Source organism: Strix aluco, chromosome W, assembly GCF_031877795.1.
Source record: "Strix aluco isolate bStrAlu1 chromosome W, bStrAlu1.hap1, whole genome shotgun sequence".
NCBI classification, from domain to species: domain Eukaryota; kingdom Metazoa; phylum Chordata; class Aves; order Strigiformes; family Strigidae; genus Strix; species Strix aluco.
In genome coordinates this window covers 505,894-529,396 of record NC_133970.1, presented here as the reverse complement: position 1 = coordinate 529,396, position 23,503 = coordinate 505,894, and the positions used below count along the sequence as shown (strand labels likewise).

General features: G+C 46.6%; 1 protein-coding gene across 4 annotated transcripts in view; it reads left to right on the top strand.

Annotated features, from left to right (window-relative positions):
* LOC141917864 (E3 ubiquitin-protein ligase NEDD4-like) overlaps positions 1 to 23,503 on the top strand; it is a 176,091-nt gene that overhangs the window by 29,580 nt on the left and 123,008 nt on the right. For 3 of the 4 annotated variants that reach the window (XM_074811492.1, XM_074811488.1, XM_074811491.1), the window contains exon 2: positions 10,164 to 10,237. In XM_074811492.1, coding sequence (XP_074667593.1) covers positions 10,164 to 10,237 — 74 coding nt within the window. Of the gene's footprint in view, positions 1 to 4,601; positions 4,755 to 10,163; positions 10,238 to 23,503 lie in introns of those variants that run through there. The other variant, XM_074811490.1, reaches the window with a different exon arrangement.

Below are 23,503 nucleotides of genomic sequence, written 5' to 3'. Positions count from 1 at the left end.
TTCCTGTAGTGAGTGATATAAATAGGTCTAAATGTTAAATAAGGAGAATAAAGTCCTGTGCAGTACAGCAAGTCCATTAATTTAAAGTTCTCCTGGATTCTCTTAGGTATTTCTACAGACCACAGGTGACCTGGTTCTATGTGCTTGCTAAAATTGCTCACGTATATCTGGCTGCATGGAGTTCAACTGATTTTTTATAAAAATAGATGGCAATTCACCTGGAATACTTTTTTTAAAACATGCAGTAAGAATATCTTGTAAGCAGATTTTTCATGAGGCCAGTACTGTGATCTGAGCCTGTTTCTTGGTAGCGTGCTTTCAGCGTTGGACCGGGAGCTCCGAGTCCTGTTGCTGATGCGCGTGTGCCTTTGATCTCCATACACTGCTCCCGATAAGTGTGTTTTTCACTTGATCACTTCACTTGTGTGCGCTGTTTTGTCCACATGCAAGAGCAGCATTGTGGTACTGTCCCTCTAAGAGAAACTGTGCCTTTCTGAAATTTTGCCTGGCGGTTTTTTCCCCCGGCTGCGTCAGTCTAGCCAAGGAAAACGTGAATACAGTGCCTCTTCCTAGAGGTCTGAAGTCCTAGAAGTAGGACTTGAATCATTGTTGTAAAACGTTTAATATATTTCTGTTGTGTGAGGTAAAGATTCCCACAGTTTGGAGACCTGTGCAGTTCTCTTAATGCGTACTGGTTTTTGCTTTATCTGGTGATGTGGTGGTTCTGGTGTCTATTAGTAAGATATTCAGCAAAAGGTAATTCAGTGCATTTTGTAGCATTGTGGGGTAATTGGAGCCTTTTAAGCAAAGCCTGACATGGCCTGTGGCTACACTGGGGGATCTTGGCTTTGTACAACCATCCTGTGAACTTAAACCCTTCGATTCTTCTGCCAGCCCTTCGGCCTCGCCCGTGGGGGCAGTGTGCCCCCAACGCCACCTCCCCCTGCTCCAGCACACCAACCAGTACATGCTTGGTCTGGTGTTCAAAAGAGCTGGTCCCCCTCGACTCCGGGCATTGCTGCGTGAAGATGAGAAGTCAGGTTTTGCTCAGCAGCAGAGTTCTGGCGTCCTCAGAACTTGGGTCTGTGTCGGGTTTTGCTGCCGTGCCGTGCAGGAAGTCCTCGCCTCGGCCGGAGACGTGCCCCTGAGCACCGCGAGTGCCGTGCTCTGCCGACTGACCGGCTGCGTGAGGCCGGCAGGGCCCTTCTGATCCAAACTGCACGGCATTCTTCCCTCCAAAAGCTGCTGGGTTTGGTTGCTCAGATTTTGAGATCTGCTTTAGACAAGATTTTTTTTTTTTTTTTTTAAATATGTTGCATCATGCAGTGAGAGTTGAGAATTCTGCAGGGAAGAAAAGGCACAATTTGTTTCAGTCTCAGACTTTGTGAGGGGGAATGTGATGGACACTTGAAGGGAGGAAGATCTGAGCTGGGTTCCCGGGTTGCTTGTGAGGAAGCCACCTGAAATGAGATTTTAATTTCCGTGCTTGAGCCAGGTGGTTGTAATGTAGTGACCTTTACTCTAAGTTTTTTCCTGTGGTGAACTTTGCAGAGGAGAGTGGAGATGTTGTTCATACCCATAGTGCATGTTCTTGTTTTCATTGCAGAACTGAGATCTTATCAAAGGCTCTTTGCAAAATTGCCACTGAAAAATGTCAAGATTATTAAGATGCCACAAGAGTTATACTGAGACTTACGTTGTTGTGGCCTTCAGAAACTCCCTGTGATGCCCCCCGAGGTGGAACTGTTCCCTTTGGGTGCCTCTCTTCTCCCCATGTCTCCAGAAATCAAAGCGACTCCTTCCCCCTCCAGCTGCCCGCACTGCTGGGAGACAGCGAGGGTAGCGGTACCCCATGTGTCCGCTGACTCCTCGCTTGGCTCACGGCCTTTCCTCCAAACTGTGGTTGCTGTTGGGTTGTGTTGCCTTTACACGTAGGCAGAGATGTTAATGTGGAAGTGGAGCGTTTCTGGGGCGGGGCCGTTCTCGAGCAGGGATCGGAGGGGCTGGGCGATGGCGGGAGAGGGGTGAGCGCCGGATCTCGCCTGCCCACGCGTGGCGAGGGGGTTCGTGAGGGGGCCGCTCTCGCTCCCGAGAGGCCGTGGGTCCCCTCCTGGGTGGCCCTGGCGCTATGTGATGCAAGGTGGGCGGCTGCGTGTGGGAACAGAGGGTGATCTGGCTGGTGACTCTGTGATGTGCTGATGTGGAGTAGCTTCCTAGAGTACGGTTCCTTTCACTCGGCCGTAATGGGGGGTGATTTAATCCACCCACAAATCAAAGTAAGAATCAGCATGACTCTTCTTCAGTCTAACTTGTCTTCCGCATTTTCAACTGCTGAAAGGTTTAGGAGTAGCCTCACGTTGTTAGGCTGGCTCTAGAAAACACTTCTACCCCTTTTTTTAAGTAGATGACAAATACTCTGTTTCCTTTTGAAAATGCAAATCCTAGTTGATTTTTCACAATAATTTGGAGAATTAAGAGCAGTTTGTTTGGGTGACTGTATGTTTTTATGATGTCCAGCACACCAGGGGCTCTGTGTGTGTTTTTTCATTCAGGATAACAAAAGTGTCAACAGTTAAAACATTGGGTTAAAGAGTTCTTGTCTTCTCCATTCTGATGTGTTTTGTAACCAAAACACCGAGTTAAAGATCTGTTGTCTTTTCCATTTTGTTATGTTTTGCAAACTTTCAGGTAAAATAAAAATAGAGACGAGGTGCTCAGCGGATGAAACCAGATTCACAGAGTCTCTGAGCGCAGGTAACTTTCCAGTGCGATCTGGTTTCTCTCCTTCCAGTCAGTGGAAATTTACCTCGCTGATGCCTATCTTGGTTTGAAATCAAAAATGTCTCTGCACAGAGAGAAGAAAAAAAAAAACCCAAAACAAAACCAAACCAACACTCCCCCGCCAAGGTTCAGCTTTCTTCAGGTGAAATCCTAGATTGCTGTCCTTTCACCTCGTTGCCTTGGTGATGGCCATTTATTGCCTCCGTCAGCGGCACTTCCGCGTTGGCCGGCCGTGAGCGGCGGCGGTGCCTCGCGGCCCGCGCTCGGCTGGGTGTCTGGCGCCAGGGCAGTTGGGCAGCGCTCGGTAAGTTCCGCTTCTGGCGCCGGCGTGAAGCCCCCGACAGGGTCTGGGCGCGCTCCTGCTGCTCAGGCGATGGCCGGCTGCTGGCTCCTGGCGCAAGTGCGGCCAAGGCTGGCTGGGCTTCGCTGCGACTCGGAAAATACGAAAGCAGATTTGTCCGTCTTGAGGGATTTGACTTAGGGATGGGTTTATACGCCTTTTGTGAGGTAGTTGTGGAGGAACACGTTAAATGTTTAATCTTCTCTGCTCTGCATGGCATCTGTTCAAATATTGGTTTCATTGATCCAAACGTTGCGCCTTTCACACTCGTCTGTTCGCTTAAAAAAGCCAAGCTTCTAATTTTATACCCGTATCGATTGTTATTTCAGTGCCGTTCTCTTAACGCGTACACTAAATACATCACGGGATTTTCTGTCCTGTAGGAAGTTGACATCTCCAGCTTTCCTTCTGATGCTGGACTGGGGATTGCTGTGCATTTCTTTTTATGTGTAGTTAGAACATACAGATGCGTATTCCAAAAGTTTTTCGGGTTGGTTTTTATTGCACACCGGTTTTGGTTTAGCTGGTGTGGACTAAACCACCTCTCCTGGATTATTCTTCGGAGGGCTGAGGCTGAGGGGTGGCGTTACATCCTCACCAGTGGGGAAGAAGCACACAGCTCAGGGCCCACGTTCTTTCCGTGTTGCTGCCATAACTCTTCCCTAGAGTAACTCTTACCTAAACTTCCCAGCTCCAGGGTTTTTATTAATCCAAGGGCAGGAGGAATTTTTAATAAGTTTGCTTTATATGGAATGCTTTAATAGGCATTAGAAATGACTCTGCTTTTCAGAGGACTTGGAGGAAGTGAATGTGGTGCTCTTTTAAAAATGAGTTAAAAAATGTGGATCATACACATAAATATACATACAGAAGCCTCCTGAATCCATAAATGCATCTGTATTCCCTTACCTGTTTTCTGAGGTGAATTGGGGTTTGTTCATTGTTGGTCACGTATGGTTTTTGCTGCATGATTGGCTTTCAGTTTCATAGCTTGGTTCCACCTAAATTAGCTAAGCCTTCTGAAATGGCAATGTGAACTACAGATGAGAAAACACAACCTGTATAAAGGTTATCCTTCAGCAGAGGAGAAAACTCTGTAACCTCTGACATTTTTCAGGGAGGCAAGAATACATAAACTTGATGTTAATCATTGGACAAAGCAGAAGTAAGTATGAATGTGGTTAGCGGTGGAACTCAACATTAATACCTAACCGGGCACTTTACGGCACCCCTGCTGAAGTGGGTGAGGTAGGTCAGGGTTGGAGGGGCGAGGACAGAGGGAGAGGAGGCATAAATAACTTTGACGAGCGAGGCTTCATAAATGTGAGCGTTTCACCGCTTCACCGCTAACAGCCACCCAGCAGCGGCCATCCCGGTGTGCACGCACGGCTTTGGGTTTCTAGTAGCAGTGCTGCAACATTTTTTGATCAAAGCCCTCTGAACAATGCAGTTTTAAATGCCAAGAGGTGTTCTGTGTTGGAGCTGAAGGAGCGGAGCGAGGGAGGAAGGCGATTTTGGGGTCAGAGCTGCGGTGGAGGAGGAGCACGGCCCGGGCCCTGGCAGCCGCAGCCTGGCGTCTCCACGAGACCCTTCCAGGCAGGGCTTCAAAATGATAGAAAAATTCCTCTGCGGGGTGAGATTAGCTGCTTTTTCAAACGGTGTATTTCAAAATGAAGCTTAGGATATGTGCTCTTCAAAATGAACAGGATTCAGTGGAGTACAAAAACGGCAGAGTTCAGTGTCCATCTCATCTAGTTTGCCATTTGTTAGTGGCTACACTAGTTGTTTCAGACAGTGCAGGAATTGCACAGAGTGTGGACACAGTGTCGTCTCACCACCAGATGAGTATTTCTCTTTGATACGTATTTTCAACTCTGAGCAGAACCAGAAGAGTGCCTTTTATATATCCACTTAGCAAGATTACAGAAGTGATTGAAAGGTGGATGCAGCAGATAAGTTGCTGCTGTTAACTGCTGTCAGCGTCATACCATTTAAATCATCTAAGCACCGGTTCTCTGTCATTACTAACTACAAAAGAGGAAGCAATCCAGGTCAAAAGTTCCCGCCTGTGCTATCAGGGAAATGGGGAGAGGAAAACATATCTTGTTGATTTCAAATATTCCCATATTCCTTCTGAATTTCAGTGCAGACGCTGTTGGACACGGTGTGACCGTGTAACCGGTGTGGTGGTCGCTGCCTGTCGATACAGAGCGAAGCTGTGAAAACACGTGGCGCTGAATAGCGACCTTGGAACACTGAGCACTAACTCTTTTTGGGTCGGTTAGGGCGGGTCAGGGCAGACTGCGGGCTCTGGACCGTTTCTGGAGCGTTCTTACGGAGTGCTGCTTCTTCCTTAGAGGGTGCTGGGAAGGGCAGCTCGAGCAGCAGGTGACTTCTGCACAGCTGAAGCCCCGCAGTAAGGACGGTGTTTCTGTCAGGTAGCCTCAGCCTCCCCAGCCTTGCCCTCCCTTACTGTACGCCACCGGCGTGTTCCCGCCCCCGGGGTGCTGCAAGGAGGGAATGTGGCTGCTGCTGGAAGGATGGGAGGTGTTAGGTGAGGGGGGCGCTGGCTGCTTGGGTGCACAGGGAGGGGGTTTCCCCCGGAGGTGTCCTGAGCCTGACCACCTTGGGCGCTGGTAAGCGATTGCCTCTTCACTCCAGGGGCTCAAAGGGATGTTAGATACAGCTGCCAGAAAATGCAAGTTTGTATTGGGAAAACTGCTCTGTGAGAATCTGTCAGGTGATTGATTACTCACGAAAGACTTACAGTCAGGATATTTACCTGCCCATAAGTTGTGCTCTGCTGGATTTGTGTGTATGAGGTGGTTGTCCAGACAGTTTAAGGTTGTCTTTCTGCTCAGTGGCATGTCAGTTCATGTGATACCTAAAGCCATTGATCTGTAAAGAACTCATGAATGCGGTATGGTCTTGTGGCATCTGTTTCATTTTTAGGATGTGCATGGGCTAATTAAGCAAGTGCTTTTTTCAAGTCCAACAGAAAAATCATCATGCTGTGGTGAGGGACCTATCCAGTGTCTCTTTGATGCCTGAGGAAGGGTATGTGTGGTGGTTCAGCGGGGGGGTGTTGGAGCAGGCCCTCCTTCCCACTCCTGGCTGGATTGGCTGGTCTCAGGTCAGCATGCTGGGCGACAGTAAAACCGTGTGTGTCCCTCCTGAGGAGCTTTGCTCCCACAGTTTGTGTGCCCAGTTCCCTGACCCAAGGCCCCGCAGAGTTGTGCTCGTGCCTGCCTCTCTTCTGATCAGCCCCGTTAGGCTGTTCTGTGTTCAGTTACTCGTTTTGCCTATGAGGACTCCAGCCATGTGTCCCTCCACGTACCCTTCGGCCTCGCTGCAGACCCCCTCTCCCAGGCGTGGGATCCCCCCAGGAACCACAGCTCTGCAGCACACCGCTTCTCCTTCATCATCCTCCCGATGGGTTTCCTTAGCCCCTTCTCTGCCCATGCCCGGGGTTTGCCTGCCCACCAAGCTCAGCTTTGCAGGACCTGGTCGGTTGGGGCCCGCAGGTGCTTACAGGTGGCCCTGGACTGGGCTGTGCTGGATTGCTGAACTCAGGTGCAGAGCGTGAGCAACAGCCCGAGGCTGACGAGAGGCGTTAGCCCTACTGACAAGCAGTCTTAATCGATAGGTAGCTAATTCTGGAGTGATGGTCAAGTCTTTGGCTTTTTTAGTCCTTATTTAATCTGGAGGATGTGTCCAGGTGACACAGAACTCAGGGAAGACATTCTCTGTGCTTGTACATGGGGACTTCCCCATCCCAGAAATCTAGTTATTTGGAGTAGAAAAAAAAAGCAAGTCAGCATTTCCTAAGATCAGCTGGATATTAATGAGTGCTGTAGAGTGAAGCCTCAAATTTCTGGTCTTGGTGCCGCCTCTATCTTTGCGTAGCTGTGCTGGCTTTTAAGCAGCCCCTCGACCTGCCCTTTATCTCTGGCTGTCTGTTCTTCCTCCTCTCCCCATGGCTTCTGTTGATGGGCCGTTTGTGGGCTCCCCCGGCTCCAGGTGTTGACCGAGGTTCAGAAGAACCTTGGTGGGAATGGAATAAACAGGAGGGGAGAGCTGTTTGAGTTGGCACTTCCCACTGAAAGAAATGTATGTGTAAACACGTCCTTAATCTCAACAAGTATAAGTGCTGCTTAACTAAAGATTAGCTCAGGCTCAAAGCTGGGAAGGGATCGCTTTATTTGGGGTTTGGATCCTCGGTCTTCTCACTCAGAATTCTTCTACACTTAGTGATCTTGGCTGCTCTCTGTCATTGTGCCCTGGGTATACAGGAAAAACCAACCAAAATCCTGATTTTCTTTCCTTGTACAGCCTTTGCAGAGCAGGGTGGGTGGAAACCTGTGTCAGGTAATTGATGCTGTTTGGAGTCTCTGCTATGCCTAGCCAAGCAATCCTTTATCAGATTTTTGGTGGACAATGAGGTGAGATTACCTCTCTTGCTGTGAAAATTTAACTCCTCTCTCTACCTAGACACAGTGTACTTGGAGATAAATGAAGAAATTGGGATGGAAAGAGCAAGCATAAGAATACGAAGCCCTTATTTTTTTTCAGCCCCTCGGTGTTGCCGTTCCCCCCAGGCAGCGTTCCCAGCCCAGGAGGCAGAGAGCAGAGGGATACAAATCCGAGGTGTCGGCCGGGGCACGGCCTGGGGAGGTGGGAGCTGCTGCTGGAACCCACCGCTGCCCGTGGGGATGCCTGAGCAAGCTCAGTTTGGGAACTCCTCATCTGTATCACTGAGGGGTTTGGGTAGTCGCAGGAGCTGTAATACTCTTTTATTGTGCTTTTTATGCATGTGCGTGCACAGGAATGCACCTGTGGCGTTATGCTGCTTGTGTGAATGCTTTTAGACAAAATGATACAGATAAGAGAAGTTCAGTGCATTACGAGAGGATTATTTTACAGACAAGCTGTCTGAACAGCTACTCATAGGGTTCAGAGTGCTATAGATCAAATGTCATGCTCTGCAGAAGAATTTTCCACCATCCAAGATTCACTTTGCTCCTTGTATACAATAGGTGTTATCAGAGTAAGTATCTTACTGTCAGAAGGAAAAAATTTGAGGGTAGTTAGGTGAGGCTTTGTTACTAATTGAGGTGTTTTAATTATTTCTTAAAATATTGCATGTATTTCATGCATATGGAAATTTGGACAAATATTTGCAAAAGCACTGTTTCTGCTTGGTAAAATGGAATATTTAGCAGAGGCTGAGAGCCTGCATGCAGGGGAGCAGGGTCATATCTTCTGGTGTGCTCAAATTAGGAAGTGAAACTTCAAATACGTTTTTGAGAATCTATCAGTTTATAGTCTGGAGCATCATCTTCTATGTCTGAACTAGGGATCCTCCAGGACCTGGACTTCCTCCTGCTCTGTGGTTTGTTTTTTAAATACTATTTTTTTGATTCAGTTAATATGCAGAGATGATTTTAGTGCAGAAATAAGATGCCACTCTAGCAAACTTGATCTTGGACTTTGTGTGAGGAAATCTGAGTAGCATTGATAATATAGTAACTGTCAGAAATCCCTCTCTGCTTGGTATTACAGCTTCTTATCCTCCAGTTCTCCTTCAGTAAGGTCAGAATAGTCTGCATTTCTGACTTTTTTTTTCCTATGTGGTCTCCTCTTAATAAAGGAATTTTCTTGATCACAATTTGCAAGTTCTTTGCCTTTTGTCTATTAAAACCGCTCTAAAAGACCAGGCATGTTGTATTGACATTAACAAATTGAAAAAAGTTGACATATGAAAACTAAATTCAGTGTCCACTAACGTAAGCCCATTGAATTGTTCTTTTTCCCATACTGTTTTGTTCACCTCTGGTGAGCTTTAGGCTCTTTTGGAAGGAATCCCGTCTGCTTAATTAGAAACCACTTTGGACGGTGTTAAGTGCTGCTGGAAAGAATACCCACAGACCAATTTTCAGAAAGGATTTAAATCCTCAAGCTTTTAATGCAGCACGGTTACTACACAGGGTGTGTGCCAGGATGAAACTCGCCCTGCAGACAGGTTCAGTGAGACTTTTGTTTTTCTTTCTCTGCAGTGATCTGTTTCCGACTCCTTCCAGAGGAATGGTATTAGACTGGACAGGCTCGGCTGGGCTTTGGGGGTGTTTCTGACCTTCCTAATAATCTCCAAAATCTCCGATACAGCTAACAAATCCATGTCTCGCTCTTAGCTATCTAAAGCAAATAGACTCGGTGTAGTATGGTCATGCCAGGATAAACCTGTGGGGAAATGTTATTGTTTTCTGAACAAGCTTCAAGGAACAGAGTCTCAAGTTACTGTAATTGAATCTTGTATCTTGCAGTTCTGGAAGGCTTATCAGAGGAGAGAAAGGGAGAACTGATACAGGTGACTGCAGAACCTGTTCCCGTAGGATCCTTTCCAGATTTTGTTTTGGTGGCCTCTTTATGTAGCAAAAATAAACTGGTCAAACAGGGTGAAAAAAATAAAGTAAAAAATACTGTTTATACCAGTGCTCCTCAGGAGCTTAACGTATGGGAGCAGTAAACTGAGCATCAGGTGGATGTCTGATAGGCATCTTCAGAAACTGCCATGCGTCACTGAAATTTGTTACGGTTCTGTATACACCAAGGCGGTGAGACAGGTTTGAAAAATGTAATTTGAAGGAACCTTGCACCTTTTTTTTTTTTTAAACCACAGACATCTCTCTTACCAAGAGATATTAGCATTATTGGGCAAAAATGTTACGAATATTTTCCCTTGTGTTTGAAGAAACAGCTTCAGAGTCTAAGCAGAATGAATTTCTGTGGAGTATGGATCATGGAGGATTTGAAATGGCCCGGTTCAGCAAATTGTCTTCTACTTTTATTACTATTATTTTTACATTATTATTACTATGACATAATTACTGTTATCTACTCTTATTCTGGTTTTACTTACTCCTAGCAGACTCCTGCTCTCTGAAGGCTGAGAGATCATTCACAGCTTAAGCTCTTATTAACTGCTGATCTTCAAAATTAATTACAGAATAAACATTAAACCTGTTTTCTTTTTTATTGACAGGAGGAGTCTCGTATCCTCAGGGTAAAGGTGGTTTCTGGCATTGATCTAGCGAAAAAAGACATCTTCGGAGCCAGGTGGGTGTTCTGCATTGGCTGTTTTATGTGTATAAACAGAATAAACTTAGCAGAGCGAGGACGCTCTGTAATTGATTGCTCATAAACGTGCCGAGAGTTCCTGTTACTTGATTACAACCAATGCAAATTACGGGCTGTGTGTTGGCAAGAAAGCCGTTAATCAGAGCCGTGGCCGTTCACGCCCTCTCCCGCCGTAGGGAGCCGTTCCCGAGTTCACCGTCTGCCGTAGCTCTGCGAGGAGCGGCTCAGCCTTGGGCCGGGTCTGGCCCTGCTGAGCACGACTCCAGCTGTCCCCACCTATGCCCCATGTAATGCAGGAAGGACCCAAAGCCAGCGGCACCTCTCTCTGTCTGGTTTTGTGAAGCTCTGCTTTCCCTGCTGGGCCAGGCGCCGGGAGTCTGGCTTGGTAGCCAGCCTGCGAATTGTCCGAGTGCCACTGCTGCAGTTCCGAAGGGTGGCACCTGTTTCAGAGAAAGGCAATCAGAGCATTTTCTCCTGTTCAGCCCGTGCCACGAGGAGGCTAGCACGAAGTACTAATGTAGGAAAGGGTTCAGAGTGAACTGTGCTGGCTTAGTGCGTTTCTGTTAGGCTGGAGCAAGTCCAGGCTTTCATTCCAGTTGAGCCTTGAACCAGCTTGAATGTTAAACTGGGGACCTGAGAGGGAAGAGAGAAGATTTGGTCTTTGTGTGATTGCTTCCCTGTTCATCTGGGCATCAAAAGATGGGGTGAACAGACCATCGTTTGCACTGGTCTTTGGCCAAAGTTACAATTGTTAAACAAGAAAACTGGTTTTAAATGGTCTAATGGAAAGATACAGGTACAGCCACTTTGTATGTTCTCAAGTCTTTTGTTTTGAAAGAATTAGTCACAGGTGTAGGAATAGCTTTTTGCCAAGTCTAGGCTTGCTGTGCAAGGACGTAAAGAATCAAATCAGGTAGCAATTGGGGGAGAAGCTGGTTCTGAAGCCAAAATGAACCAGAAAGTGTTAAATTTTTTTTTTTCTGAAGGTTAATTCATGTTTGATGTTCTTGCTATCTCAAGCCTAAGTGTGAGAAAATTCTTTACTGCAAATGCTCCAATCTACTTAGAAGTTTTTTGCCAGTTTGAAATCGGTGGTATCCAGTTTAGCTTTTATTGAAATGACTAATTTCTTAATGTATAAATGAGCCTGTCTGTGGATTTCCCTGTATTTCTTCAGTGATGCTTACAAATGTTCATTAGCTTGCGTATCTAGCTTGGGACTACACGAAAGTAGCAATCAAAAGTTTAATCAACTTTATTTTTTTTGGTGAAATTTGCAACAAATGTTTCTTTGGTAGCTGCGGGCAGAATATGGTAAGACAAAGCTTTTTGATTTTCTTTCCCCAAATTTGCTATGTTGAAGAACAGCTTTTGGTGGTGGCCATAAGCAGCAAAAGCAGCAGCTGGCAGGTAGCTGGGCCGGCGGGGGCGCCGCTGGCAGGGCCACGCGGTTGGTGCTGGGATGCTGCAGTGCGGAAATGAAAGAGAGGAGGAGCGGGTTCTAAAGGGATGGGGCTGAGGTACAGAGAAAACCAAGTTTCATTTGCAAATACTAATGCTCGAATCGCCATATTTATGTGCTAGCTTTGCTTTTTCTAGATCTTGTTTAATTTGGCCTTTTCATACAATTGCAGCTTTTTGATGTACTTGATATATTTAATTGGCTGGGTTTTGTTACTGCATTATTTTCAGATCTTTAAATTTTACCCCTTCTTTTAAGAAAAGCAAAGCTAGTCATTGGAATATTGAATCTGCTCATTAAGATGAACTTTATATAAATATTGAAGTGCTGTGGCAAATTCGCAGAGGTAATCTGAGAAGCGGGACTCTTCTGTTCATTTGATTCATTAAAGGATACACTGGAAACTTTGCGCTGAATCCCTGGCATTGTAGTATCTCTTTCAGCCATACTTCTCACAGAACTTTTGCAAATATTTAAGATTCCGTGTTCCAAGGAACTGCTAAATTTGCTTAGGAATCGATAGATTGTAAAAAAGATCTTTTATCTTTCAAAATGCATGAAATTAAAACTAAGTGAAATTTGAACTGAGTTCTATTGATGTGGCCCTTAAATATTTAAATAAATTGGTCTCAAGTCAGTAGAATTTCCATAAAACCACAGAGTTAAAAACATATTCCCAACTAATGTTTTTAACTTTGTTTTAAACAGTTCTTTTGTAGAAGTTCAGGCTGACACCATCCTATATTATAAGCTCAGTGAAGTGCTTGTGTTGCTGTGTTGGCAAGCTTTCAGAAAGTTTTCTTCTTTGGCTAAAGTGCCAGTTTAATTTTTTTGTTTGTTTTAGGGGCCTTGCATACCTTGCTGAGATACTAGCATTTCATGGTGCTTGAATCTTAAGTACGATTTAAGTTGCTATAGATAGTATCACTCTGACATGGCTGTTGAGAGTCCGTTGTGTAGTAACTATGCCACTAACAGCTCTGATGAGGAGCAGCATGACTAGATGATTAAATTCGCATTTGGGGCGGTGGAGGAGAAGCGTGTAGTGTTTGACCTAAGCAAGAGGATAAGGAGAATTTATGGGTGTTAGAACTGTACACAGCTTTTTACTGTGTAGTGTGTGTTCCGGATCCCTAAAAAACAGCAGTAACTAATCCTGTCTGTGTGTGTCTCCTTCTCATGGTGTGGGTGTAGACCCTGACACTCTGTCGTTTCACTCTCCTGTAAATAATTTCCACGAGATCACAAATCTCTTTCGAGTTGATTTTTGTGACAGTGTGACTTTTCACACACAGCCATGGGCTGAATGGTTTGACTCCGTAAAGGCAGCGGGTGCTGGCTGCGGGGCGGTGCGCGGTGACCGACACCGCTGTCAGCAGAGGTGACGAAGGATGAAATAACCAAGTTGGCCGTGCCAAGGGTCGTCTCGGTGGGTGCAGCACCCCCCTTGGCGCAGCCAGCAGTGCTGTTGGGGGAAGAAGGGATAGCTGAGTGCCACGCTTTCACTCCTGAGTGTCCCCTCCGTGTCTGGGACAGAAGGTCGCCTCTTACATCTTCCCGCTTCCCCTGTTCCTGTTGTTTTAGGCTGCGGGGTCAGGGTGGGATATCCCTGGGCTGCTGGGGAGAGGGTCCTTTCCCGCCTGCCCAGGGGACGTGCGGGTGGAGAGCAGCCCGGCGCTGTGGCGTCCTGCTGGGCCACCATCCCTCCCGCATGGCAAGTGCCACTGGGGCAGCAGGTGTGCGGCGGCAAGGACGGCGTGAGCCGGGCACGGGAGTGAAGCGCTCGGGCAGCTCTGCACAATAGGTGGGCTCTGTCTTTGGAAATGTGCAGGGAAATAGGCCCTGCTTTGAAAAATAAACATCTGAGAGCAGAGGAAAATGCTTTGGGATTGATAGGTTTGGGTAGGGTTGACTTACGGGGCTGCATTGTGTGTTTGTTGCTGTCAGAGAAAGAGGAAAGAAGGTGTCGGCACCCAAAGACACACCGGCACGGCCTGAGGAGTTTAACACACTCGTGGCCCCCCGCGTGCTGTGGCACGTGAGGACTCTGCGTGTCGTTCCTAACCGGCACTTCTCCGTTCTGGACAAACACATGGGGTCTTTGTCTCTCTTCAGAAATTAAATCCAGCATTGAGGACAAATTCCTGATCTTTGTAATGCCTTTTTTGGGAGAAAGTGGGTGAAGTGACTGCTAAATATTTGGGATGGTTACACACCTTGGAATGAGTTAATCTAAAGTCGTTTGAAAACATGTTAGAATTGCAAAGTTAGGGCTCCAGCAGCTGATGTGCCTCTTAGCTAGAGCCGTGTGGGGCTTAATGCTGGGGCAGAGCAGTAACTTCACCATGTAACTGTGAAAGATTAACTACAGGGCATGCATTGTGCTCTGCATCTCAGTGGGTTTTCTTAGCATTTTTCATCAACCTCACCATTATAAAACACTGCCTGTAGGCTTGCAGGGTCTGAAAGCCAGTTCTTGCCTGATTAAATCCGAGGAAAGTCTCTTACCAGCGTAGAGCACTGGAGACACTAGCATTTTTCTTCTGAAGACTGAAATAAGAAAGAAGACTCAATGCTTTCAATTTTGCTTTTTTGAAGTTCTTTTTGGCTTATGAAATCATGTTGATAGTAACTAATGATAGATGTATGAGTTGAGGAATATATAGAATTGTGATTAGTGACACAAAGAATACTAGAATGTGGAATGAAATAGTAGCTATGAGCAACCGGAGGTGATGGTTAAATGTGATGAATTTCATCTATGTAGTTTTAGTTGAGGTGGATGTAAGTGGCTAGTCAGTGTAGGTATAAGTGTTTTTTTAATAACCTGTTTTACATTTTGCCCTGTAAAATGACAGGTCTTTGATATGTACTTACTGATGGCTAATAGATATTGCAAACTGGAATGTTGTGAATTTAGTGTTAGTTCTGGGGCTTAACTCTGAAAGGCACATTACAATCTTGTTGCCATCTAGTGCATCGGCACATATATTTACCACCTGACATATACTGTATTCTAATATATTCGTTATTATTTTACATTTATTTCCTTTTAGTTCCCTCTCAACTTCTTAAATGTAATGTCTTAATGAATTCGGCTAGTATTTGTATTCTTCCATGTAATTAAGTAATGCAAATTACAATGTAATTAATCTTAGTCATGCAACATACTGCACAATTATTATTATTTATTACTATTGTGTTTTTACTCACATATCAAGACTGATGCTATGAGTATCATCATGGCTGAGGCTGCAGCATGCAAGTCACCGCACGCAAATGCAGTTGCTGCCTCGAGAATCTTGGAACATAAAATGACATTTGCTCTCCTGAGGACCGGTACGTTACTGAAAGCTCGGCAGAAGTGCTTCTCTAGTGCCCTGGTCTATTTGCTGAGCGTGGTCTGTGTCAGTGCACAAGTTAATACCTTTCCCTGAAGGTACGTCCAGTGGGGACTTGGGGTTTTGATTGCTTTTTCCCCACTTTTACAAAATATCAAGAAGTGAAGTACATCACTTCTGAAGGTAGCACTGGGCTGGCTGCTGGGCTGTTTGGCGCCGTGGCAGCACTCCTTGTCAATACAGTTCCTCTGCAGACACACGGTTGCACTCCCAAGTGGTAAAGGTGAACACATAAACGAGAGGAAAATGTCTTCTGGTTATTACTGGTTGTGTGAAATAAGACACTGTGGTGTGTTCTTACTGAACTAAGAGTTTTGGAAAGCAAGAAGGGAAGGATTGTGTGTATACCTTAAAAGGGTATGTCTGATGGAATTCCTTAGTTGCTGCTTTTGCCTTCTAAGTCATGAAGTAAATGGAAATTGTTGCTGTCTGGAAGTTGAGAAAAGGTAAAGTGTTTTTCATTTAAAATTACGGATGTTTTTCATTAAGACATCTAATGATATGATACCTTATTATGGGTTGCCTCTGGGTTTATTGCTTTTACCTGCTCTTTTCTGAAAAGCCTGCAGCCTGAAAGGCACAGCCAAGGTGCCAGCCTTTTTCTGTCCCGATTTCCTGTGTCTGAGATGAGTGATTTAGCAGTAGCGGTGTTCGTGCTGGGTCATGCAGGCCCCAGGCTTCTGGTGGTATTAAATCATAGTGTGTGGCCCCGGTGAGAACAAGGCTGCTGGAGATGTGGCTGAATTCTTTAATTCATAGGTGTTCTGTTCCTGTGGACTGGCAGTGGAGGGAGAGCAGGTGTGACGGCGAATAGGCCTTGCAGGTGACAACCACAGCAGGTGTTTACCTTTTAGCTGTTCTTTAGCTAGTCCACTACCACTATTGCTGGTCCAATTCCAGTTACAGTATATCCTGCTTTAACTAAAAATATTCTGGTGACAGCTATACCCCTGGAACTATCCCCCCTAGCGAGTGTGCTACTTTGGAACTGGGTTCTAAAACCAGCCTGTTCTCCTCCTTGTACTGATACCTCCTTTGTCAAGCACAGACAAATTAATTGAAATGAGTTGCTCTCAAAAATTAACCAATTTTTAAAAATAATCTGGCTCCTAATGAATTGCCTCTTTAGCGTTTCACAAGTGCTATCGGAGGGAGCAGGAATGCTCACACTGCTGGCTGCTTAATGCACGGCTCAACAAGGAAGGGCTTTTATCTAGAACTTCTGTTTTCTTTAAAATTATTTACTGTCTGTAAAAACAGACAAAACTTAAACTCTTAAGTTATTTTTCTGTGGTGGGCATAACAAAATAGATTTTGACGTCAGCTGTTAGCCAAAAATCTTCTGCAGTAAAATGTTGCATGAGCTGGATTCATGGAAGTAATTTTGGAGCAGTGTCTCAGTAGTGCAGAACGGCACCTGCTGCAGTGAACGTGCTGCGTACGGCCTGTCACGGGGGTCCTGAGGGGGGGCAAAGCTGCAGGGTTCCCTGTTGCAAACCTCACAAGCGGCCGGATTCAACAAAGCTGCTTGACCACATGGCAGTTGCTCAAGTAGGATAGAGTTCATACTGTCTTTTTTTTTTTCTTTTTTCTAGTTTGGGGGGGTGTCTAGAAAACCTCTTCTATGCTTGTTTAAAGCTTTGAGAAATGGAATATTCAAAGCAGTACAAACCTGTACCTGTTTGAGTTCTGTGCAATGCCATTGCTCAGTAGAAGTGTTTGCTCTCTGCCTCTGCTTTGTGCACGCTGTAGCTATTTAGTTTTCTCATTTGCCGTGCACTTGCTGTGTTTCAGGGGAGCACCAGCCAGTCCAAGTTGAATTTCACCAGAAAATCTTGATGCATTACGGTACTTCAACAAAAATAAGAATCAAATAAGACTCTATTCTTGCGTACGTGAATGAGTGCTCTAGTAGGCGTTGGGATGAAACCATGACGAGTTCCTATCACCACTGTCTTTAGGTTTTTTTAAATGATGAATGATTCAACACGTGGCTGTTAGTTGTAGTATTGCATTGGAGGGGGGGAGTTTGCTGGCAATATATTGTAAATGACAGCTCGAGTTGCAACGAAAAAAATGAAAGTTTTTCTAGTATAGTAGAAATGAACATGTTATTTACAGAGTAAGGGGAAAGGAAAGAAACCAGTACACTAATTGAGAGCTTCATTAGATCTAAACAGTTGTACTTTGGAAGGCAAAGGAGGGGGAAAGAAAAAAAAAAAAAAGTGTTCAGAGGCTGGCAGTAAAATACTAGATGGTGAGGATATCCTGAAGAAAGCAGTATCTCCGACAAGGTGGCAGCTGCACTGCTTAACTTCAGCTAGCACACACAGCTTGTGCTTCACCCATTAAATCAGTATGCTTAAATCAAAACTGCAGGGCCCTCAGAGCAGCTTTGGGCAAATGTTGAGGTGAACTTGCTGGGTGCTGTGTCTAAGGCAGGTGGGCAGGCCTGCCTGGGAAGGAGGAGAAATGGGCCAACCATAGGCAGGGGTGGTGGCTCTCCGACAGCAGGAGTTGTCAGTGGCAGCACCTCCTCAGCATGTGCTGTAGATAACCTCGCTGACTGCAGGAGCCAGAGCCGTCTCTGTCCTCCTCGCTCCTGCTGCTCGACACGTCCCCTTGTACTTTCTTGCCTTGTCAGGCTTCTCCTGAGCTGTGCAGGACGTGTGCCCAAACAGCCGCCATGGGGTAGCCCTGGGCAGACCCTTGGCTCTGGCTCAGCAGTTCTTCTCAAGGCCTGGTCAGCGGTGGTGCTGAAGGAGGGTCGAGGCGCTGCCGTCTGTTTCATGAGAACGACAAGCTGGAGTTCCCATCTGCTTCCCCTCACCCTGCGCCGGAGCATGACCGTACCCGGTCGTGGCTGTTCACTCCGTGACTGGGTTTGCCCCCTGGTCCCACGGTGTGACCGGGGGACGGCGACCTGGACCTGCCCGGAGGGGCCGTGGGTGAAGGCGGAGCGAGCCAGGAGCTCTGGGCGCGCAATCTCAGACACGTTGGGTAATAGGTATTTTTATGTATGAAACCTTAATGTCGATTTTGCCTCATACAGGTGGGTGAAATGAAGGATTAGGCTGCCAGGTGTGGGCATAAGGTGTATCAGTAGGTTGATTCCGTGGGGCAGTGGCTTGGTTTCCATGCGGGGTGGGCACGGAGCCGGCCTCCTCAGTCTGGTTTGCTTTTGGTAGCTGGCACCAGAGGGCACCAGAGAATTTCCTCAGCTTTTACCACGATTTCGAGGAAATGAGGCTTTCATGTTTTTCACCAAAACCAGCAGGGTTTTACCCAGTTATACAAATTATGTTGTCCAGGAGGCACTGGGTATATATGGAGAAATACCGCTTGTTCAACTATGCAGTCTTGCTGATGAGCAAGAGGACATAGTAATAATTCCTGAAGTTTATAATGTCATAGTGAAAAATAACTTTCATCACATAATTGCTCAGTAGAAAAGTTTCTGTGTACAGATATAAAAATTTAAAATGTTCCTCATTGTTTGAAAAAGGCAGTGCCTTACTCAGCCGCTCAGTATGCTGACTGACCTTTCTGGGCGTTTTGCTCTCAAACGTGAATGACCAGCTGAGGGCTCTGTGACTTTATTTCCCATCCTGCCCTTTTCTGAGGGAGTCTTCCCTCCACTTCCCTGAGGTGTGAAGGAGGCCCTGAGAAACAGAGAGCTGGGTCAAGTTTGACAGGAAGGCAGCAAGCAGGCCACAAGCCTGGGGTCACGGCTAGGAAGTGGTATTCCTGCCGAATAACTTATTTTTTGTGTATAGAGCTATGAATTCAGTCTGTTCCTGCCAGCTGGTGAAACACAAGAATCTGTTTCTAGGCACAGCAGTTTCCTGAACTTTTCCCTTTTCTCGTACTAATTTTCCCTCCTGCAGTTACAAATTCAGCCACGTTCGTGCTGACAACATGGGAGTCTAAACGTCGGTGTGGGTCATGGCTCTCTTGCCCAATATACGTGCCATGATTTTGGCTCAGATCTCTCACGGATGTCTGACCTTCAGCTCAAACATACCTAAACCTCCTGCTCTCTTCCTGGGACTGGAGCCCCGTGCTGTGCACTTTTCTGTGTTCCCAGCAGCGTGGCTGCCTGTGCCACGTGCCTGCAGCAGTTGTGACCGTGTGTCCAGCCTGTGAAGGCTGCAGATTTCTTCAGTGTAAATGAGTAAGTTGGAGCCCTCCTTGCCTCTCACCACCACACGTCCCAATTATTTCCACATCCTTTTTTTCTCCCTTGGATTACTGCACATTGGTCCTTCTACAACAAACCAACCAATTTCCTGAGCGTGCCGCTTTGACTATGTCACCCTGCTTGCTTTGAAACTACTGCTCTCCGTTGTCTGAGGCGGTCAGCTACTGTCAGTGCTTGCTCCGTGAGCTCTCAATAATCCACTAAATTTTTAAACAAGGCTTTGCTTACTGCATGTCAGCTGTGTCGGTCATCATAGAGCTCTGTTTTGGCGGTGAAGCTTGCAAATGCCTAGCTAACAGCCGAAGGGCCCCGAGCCAATACACGTCCCTTCACGCTGTCCGGTGCTGTTTGTTGTTTCCGTGGATTCACCCGTCTGTTTCTGTTGTATCGCATCTCATGCTTGGGTTGTCCCCTCTCAGGGTCATGGACCATCTTTCTGTTCTGTGTTTGTCCAGTATGTGAAATTTTTGCACATTTAAAGACACCACAGCAATTTTTTTGCTTTACAGAAGTTAAAATTGAACAAATAATTAAGTGAAAAACAAAACCAATTTTGAGGGGTGTTTCCTTGAGTGACAATACGGTGTGATAACTTGTCATGAACTCTGAGACCAATGCGAGTGCTGGGAGCTGGGGGCAGGTGGTGGCAGCTGAGGGTGGGCCCGGGGTGGTGGTGTGAGCCATGCCGGGGGCTGCCAGCTCGGGCAGCGCTGGCGTGGACGTCCCGGGGGGGATGGCAGCAAACCCGGGTGGTGCGGGGGCCCAGGCAGCACTCTCTTCCTGCAGCTTTACCTGTTGTCCCAGCTGCCTACTTGCCTCTCTTGCAGTTGTCCAAACCTTTGCCTAGTTGGTAAAATTAAATATGCATTTAAAATCGTAATTTATGGTTAAGAATACGGTCCAAGTTTTCTGGACAGTAAGAGCAGTGAGATAGGGAATACAAGGGCTGCAAACAGTGCTTTTTGCCCTGAGAAAGCTTGGAAGAACATTTTGCACATCTTGGTAGCACAGCAGTTCTTTTTTTATTGATGTAAGATGTGAGGAGATTCTGACGCTACACAACCATGTCAAAACTAAAGCAGTTGCTAGAAGCATCTCTCCCAAAACCCAGCCCTTCCGGCGCAGGTCGGTGTTGCTCTGAATTGCAGCACCAGGTGTGTGTGTGTGGCCGGTGCTGGGGAGTTCAGGACTTGGTGATCGCAGCACGCGCCGAGGCGATGAAACAGCGACTGCTCTCGCTGTCGAGGAGGCTGGCTCTTGCCAGTAGGTGCGAACTCTTGGCAGCTTAACCTGACTTCAGCAGCGGCTGCTGTGGTCCTGTTTCCCCCTTGCCATGCCCTGATGGCATTGATCCGCTTTCTGGGAGAAGAGCGAGTGGACCCCGCGTCGGTTCAGGGCGATGGTTTGGCTGGAGATGAGCACGTCGGGGACCTCCTCCATCAGCTGCATGCGGGACTGGTGTGGCTGCAGCTGTGGGTGTTCCTGGTGAACGGCAGCCACCATCTCTCGAGGTGTTCTCCTCAAATGGTCAATCCGGGACCCTCTGCGATGCCGCTGGCCAGCGTGTCCCCACACCTGCGGGCGCCCCTTGGCGGGGCGGTTGCTGCCCCATGCCCACACTGCGGCAAGGGGGCGAATGCCTTCTCCCCAGCTCTGGAGGCGGGGAGTGGGGCCGGGGGCAGCCGGGCTCTGTGGCGCTCGTTTGGCTGGGGGCCGGGGAGCTGCTGGGCTGGAGATCGGAGAAAGCCGCGGGCGGCGTGAGCCATTGCAGTGTAGGCGAGCGTGGAGAGCAGAAAGAGAGGAATGCAGACACTTCCGAAAATAACTGCTGTAGCACTAGCGGTTTTTTCTCGACTTTTCTGTGAGTAACTGGAGCAGGTATAACTTGGTGGTTAGATCTGTTCAAGTGGTTTTTTTTTTTGTAATTGTGCTGCTGGCCAATATAGTTTCTATTGCTGTAAGTGCTCCTGCTGTGCATTAAAAGATGAGATTTAACATGTGTTCATCATTATCAGTGAGCTAAAGAACCGAGTTTCCCTCCTCGCTTCCGCTGATGGAAATAGTGATGCAGGTTTAATATTTGCAGAGGATAGATTTCAGTCCAGGTGAGTTTATTCAGAAAGTTTCATGTATCCCAGTTACTCTTTGTAGGCATAAAAAGCAGGATATAGATGCATCTCAGCCTGTCCTGACTTGTGAGCTCCATTTCTGGAATAATTTAAAAAATAGTATCTCAAGGAGCTTGAATATAGTGGCATGCAATTTATTGTTTCATGCCTGCCAATGCTACCTGAGAGAAGGAAAAGCATCCACCCAGCTACTTCTCTGTCCATGTTTTAGGAGGTAATAAATTGTGGATTAGCCCTCTAAATTGAATTTTTTAATGCAAATTTAACCAAAGTGCTGTAACTCCTCATTTCTCAGTTTCTGTCTCAGAAGACTCCTGGGCTGGCACCCGCGGTGTTGGGCTGCAGAAGCCAGCCCTTGGCTTGCCCTCTGGGCGCAGAGCGTGCCCATAGCAGGCAGGCTGGGGGTGGACTTGCCCTTTTGGCAAGAGCAGAGCCCTGCTGAGGAACCCGCTCGCTGCTCCAGGGGTCTGACGGGACCAGACTGGCTGCTGGGTCCCCAGAGCGCTGCTCTGAGTTCACGGGCTTCCGTTAGCCCGGGTGAGGATGCTGTTTCAGACCCTTGGTGAGCCTGCACGGTCATTGCCCGTGTGACTGCGCGGCTCCCGCTCCATCTTGCTTTAAAGCCTGGTTTGTTCCACGTACGCCCCGGGCAGTCGTGTATTACTGCTCCATAAATATTGTTCCACTACTGCAGGGATGAGAGGGATGTGCGCTCTCAGCCCAAAGCTTTATTTTGGACTCACTGCCAAGAAACAGTCAGTCTTTCTGTATTAGGGCTTTGCTGTGAAATCGTCGTCGGGTGAGTTAGGGACAGGGCGGCCGACGTCACTTTTGATTCCCTTTTTTAGCAGACTTATTAGAACTGCAAAGAGCGTGCAAGTGCGTGCCTACGTGTAGCCTTTGTGACTGGGTGTAACAGTCATACCTAAGGGGAGCGGGTGAAGCAAAATTATGAGAAAAATCCTGTTTCCTTTTCCTTACCATAGCTAAAGTAAAGCTATCCTGGGTTTGATGTCAATCATGTTTCTATGAAGTGGCAGTTCTACCAGATTACTGTTTTCTGGGCTATAGAAAACCAATATGCTGGTGTTCTTGTTCTGAGCAGTAAATAAAATAATGTCCTTGAACTGTTTTACAAATAGAAGGTACATTAGAAGATATTTCAATAATACCTATCAGGAAATGTAGTGCTAAATTTTCAGCTGTGTAGCAAAAGACCCTGGGTGGGCGAGCGAGGTCTGGCTCTCCTTTTCTGTTCCTTACTCTTCCGAACAGTATGAAGAGGATTGCAATTTTGGGCTCCTTTGTAAAGGGCTTTGAAGTAGATAGATGGAAGTGCTGTTCTAGAACTATTATTTTGTGAATAAATATATAACACTCAATTGAGAATGAATGTGAATAAATTGATGCAGAAATAGATCAGTAAATAATATAATGCAATTAAACATAACCTTTTTTTTTAAGGCTGTGATGATATTTCTACTATTGTTTACAGATTGTCAGAAGAGAAAAATGTTACTCTGGTAACATTTAATATCTTGTATATCTTTATTACAAGTACTTGCATACTTTAGAAATGAGCACAGATCTAATCCATAACTTTCAGCACATCTGGATTTTAAGAATTTTCTTATAGCTTGAGAAGTTCATTTAAAAGTTTGTTTCTCCTAACTTGTGTTTTGAAATAGAAGCCCAAGGCCAAGGTTGGTTTTCAGTAGCCGATTCTAGTTTGATAGTTTGATCCTGTAGTTAGTGGCTTTGTCATTGAAGAGGGTTCCTGAAAACAGGGATGCATTTCTCTTAAAATTAGAGTTTCTAACAGTGCTGCGAGATGTTTCTCGACTCTGAGGTGCGAAATTGAGTTCTCTGACATGAGAGGCCACTAAACCTTTCTGTTGGGTGTTATTCCAGAGCCACAGAACACTTGGGGTGGAGGAGTCTCTGGCAGACTCCGGTCCAAGCCCCGCTCACGCAGAGCCAGCCAGGACAGGCTGCCCAGGATTGCCTGCAGCCTGGGGGTGGTATGGACAGAGACGGAGACTCGGCAGCCTC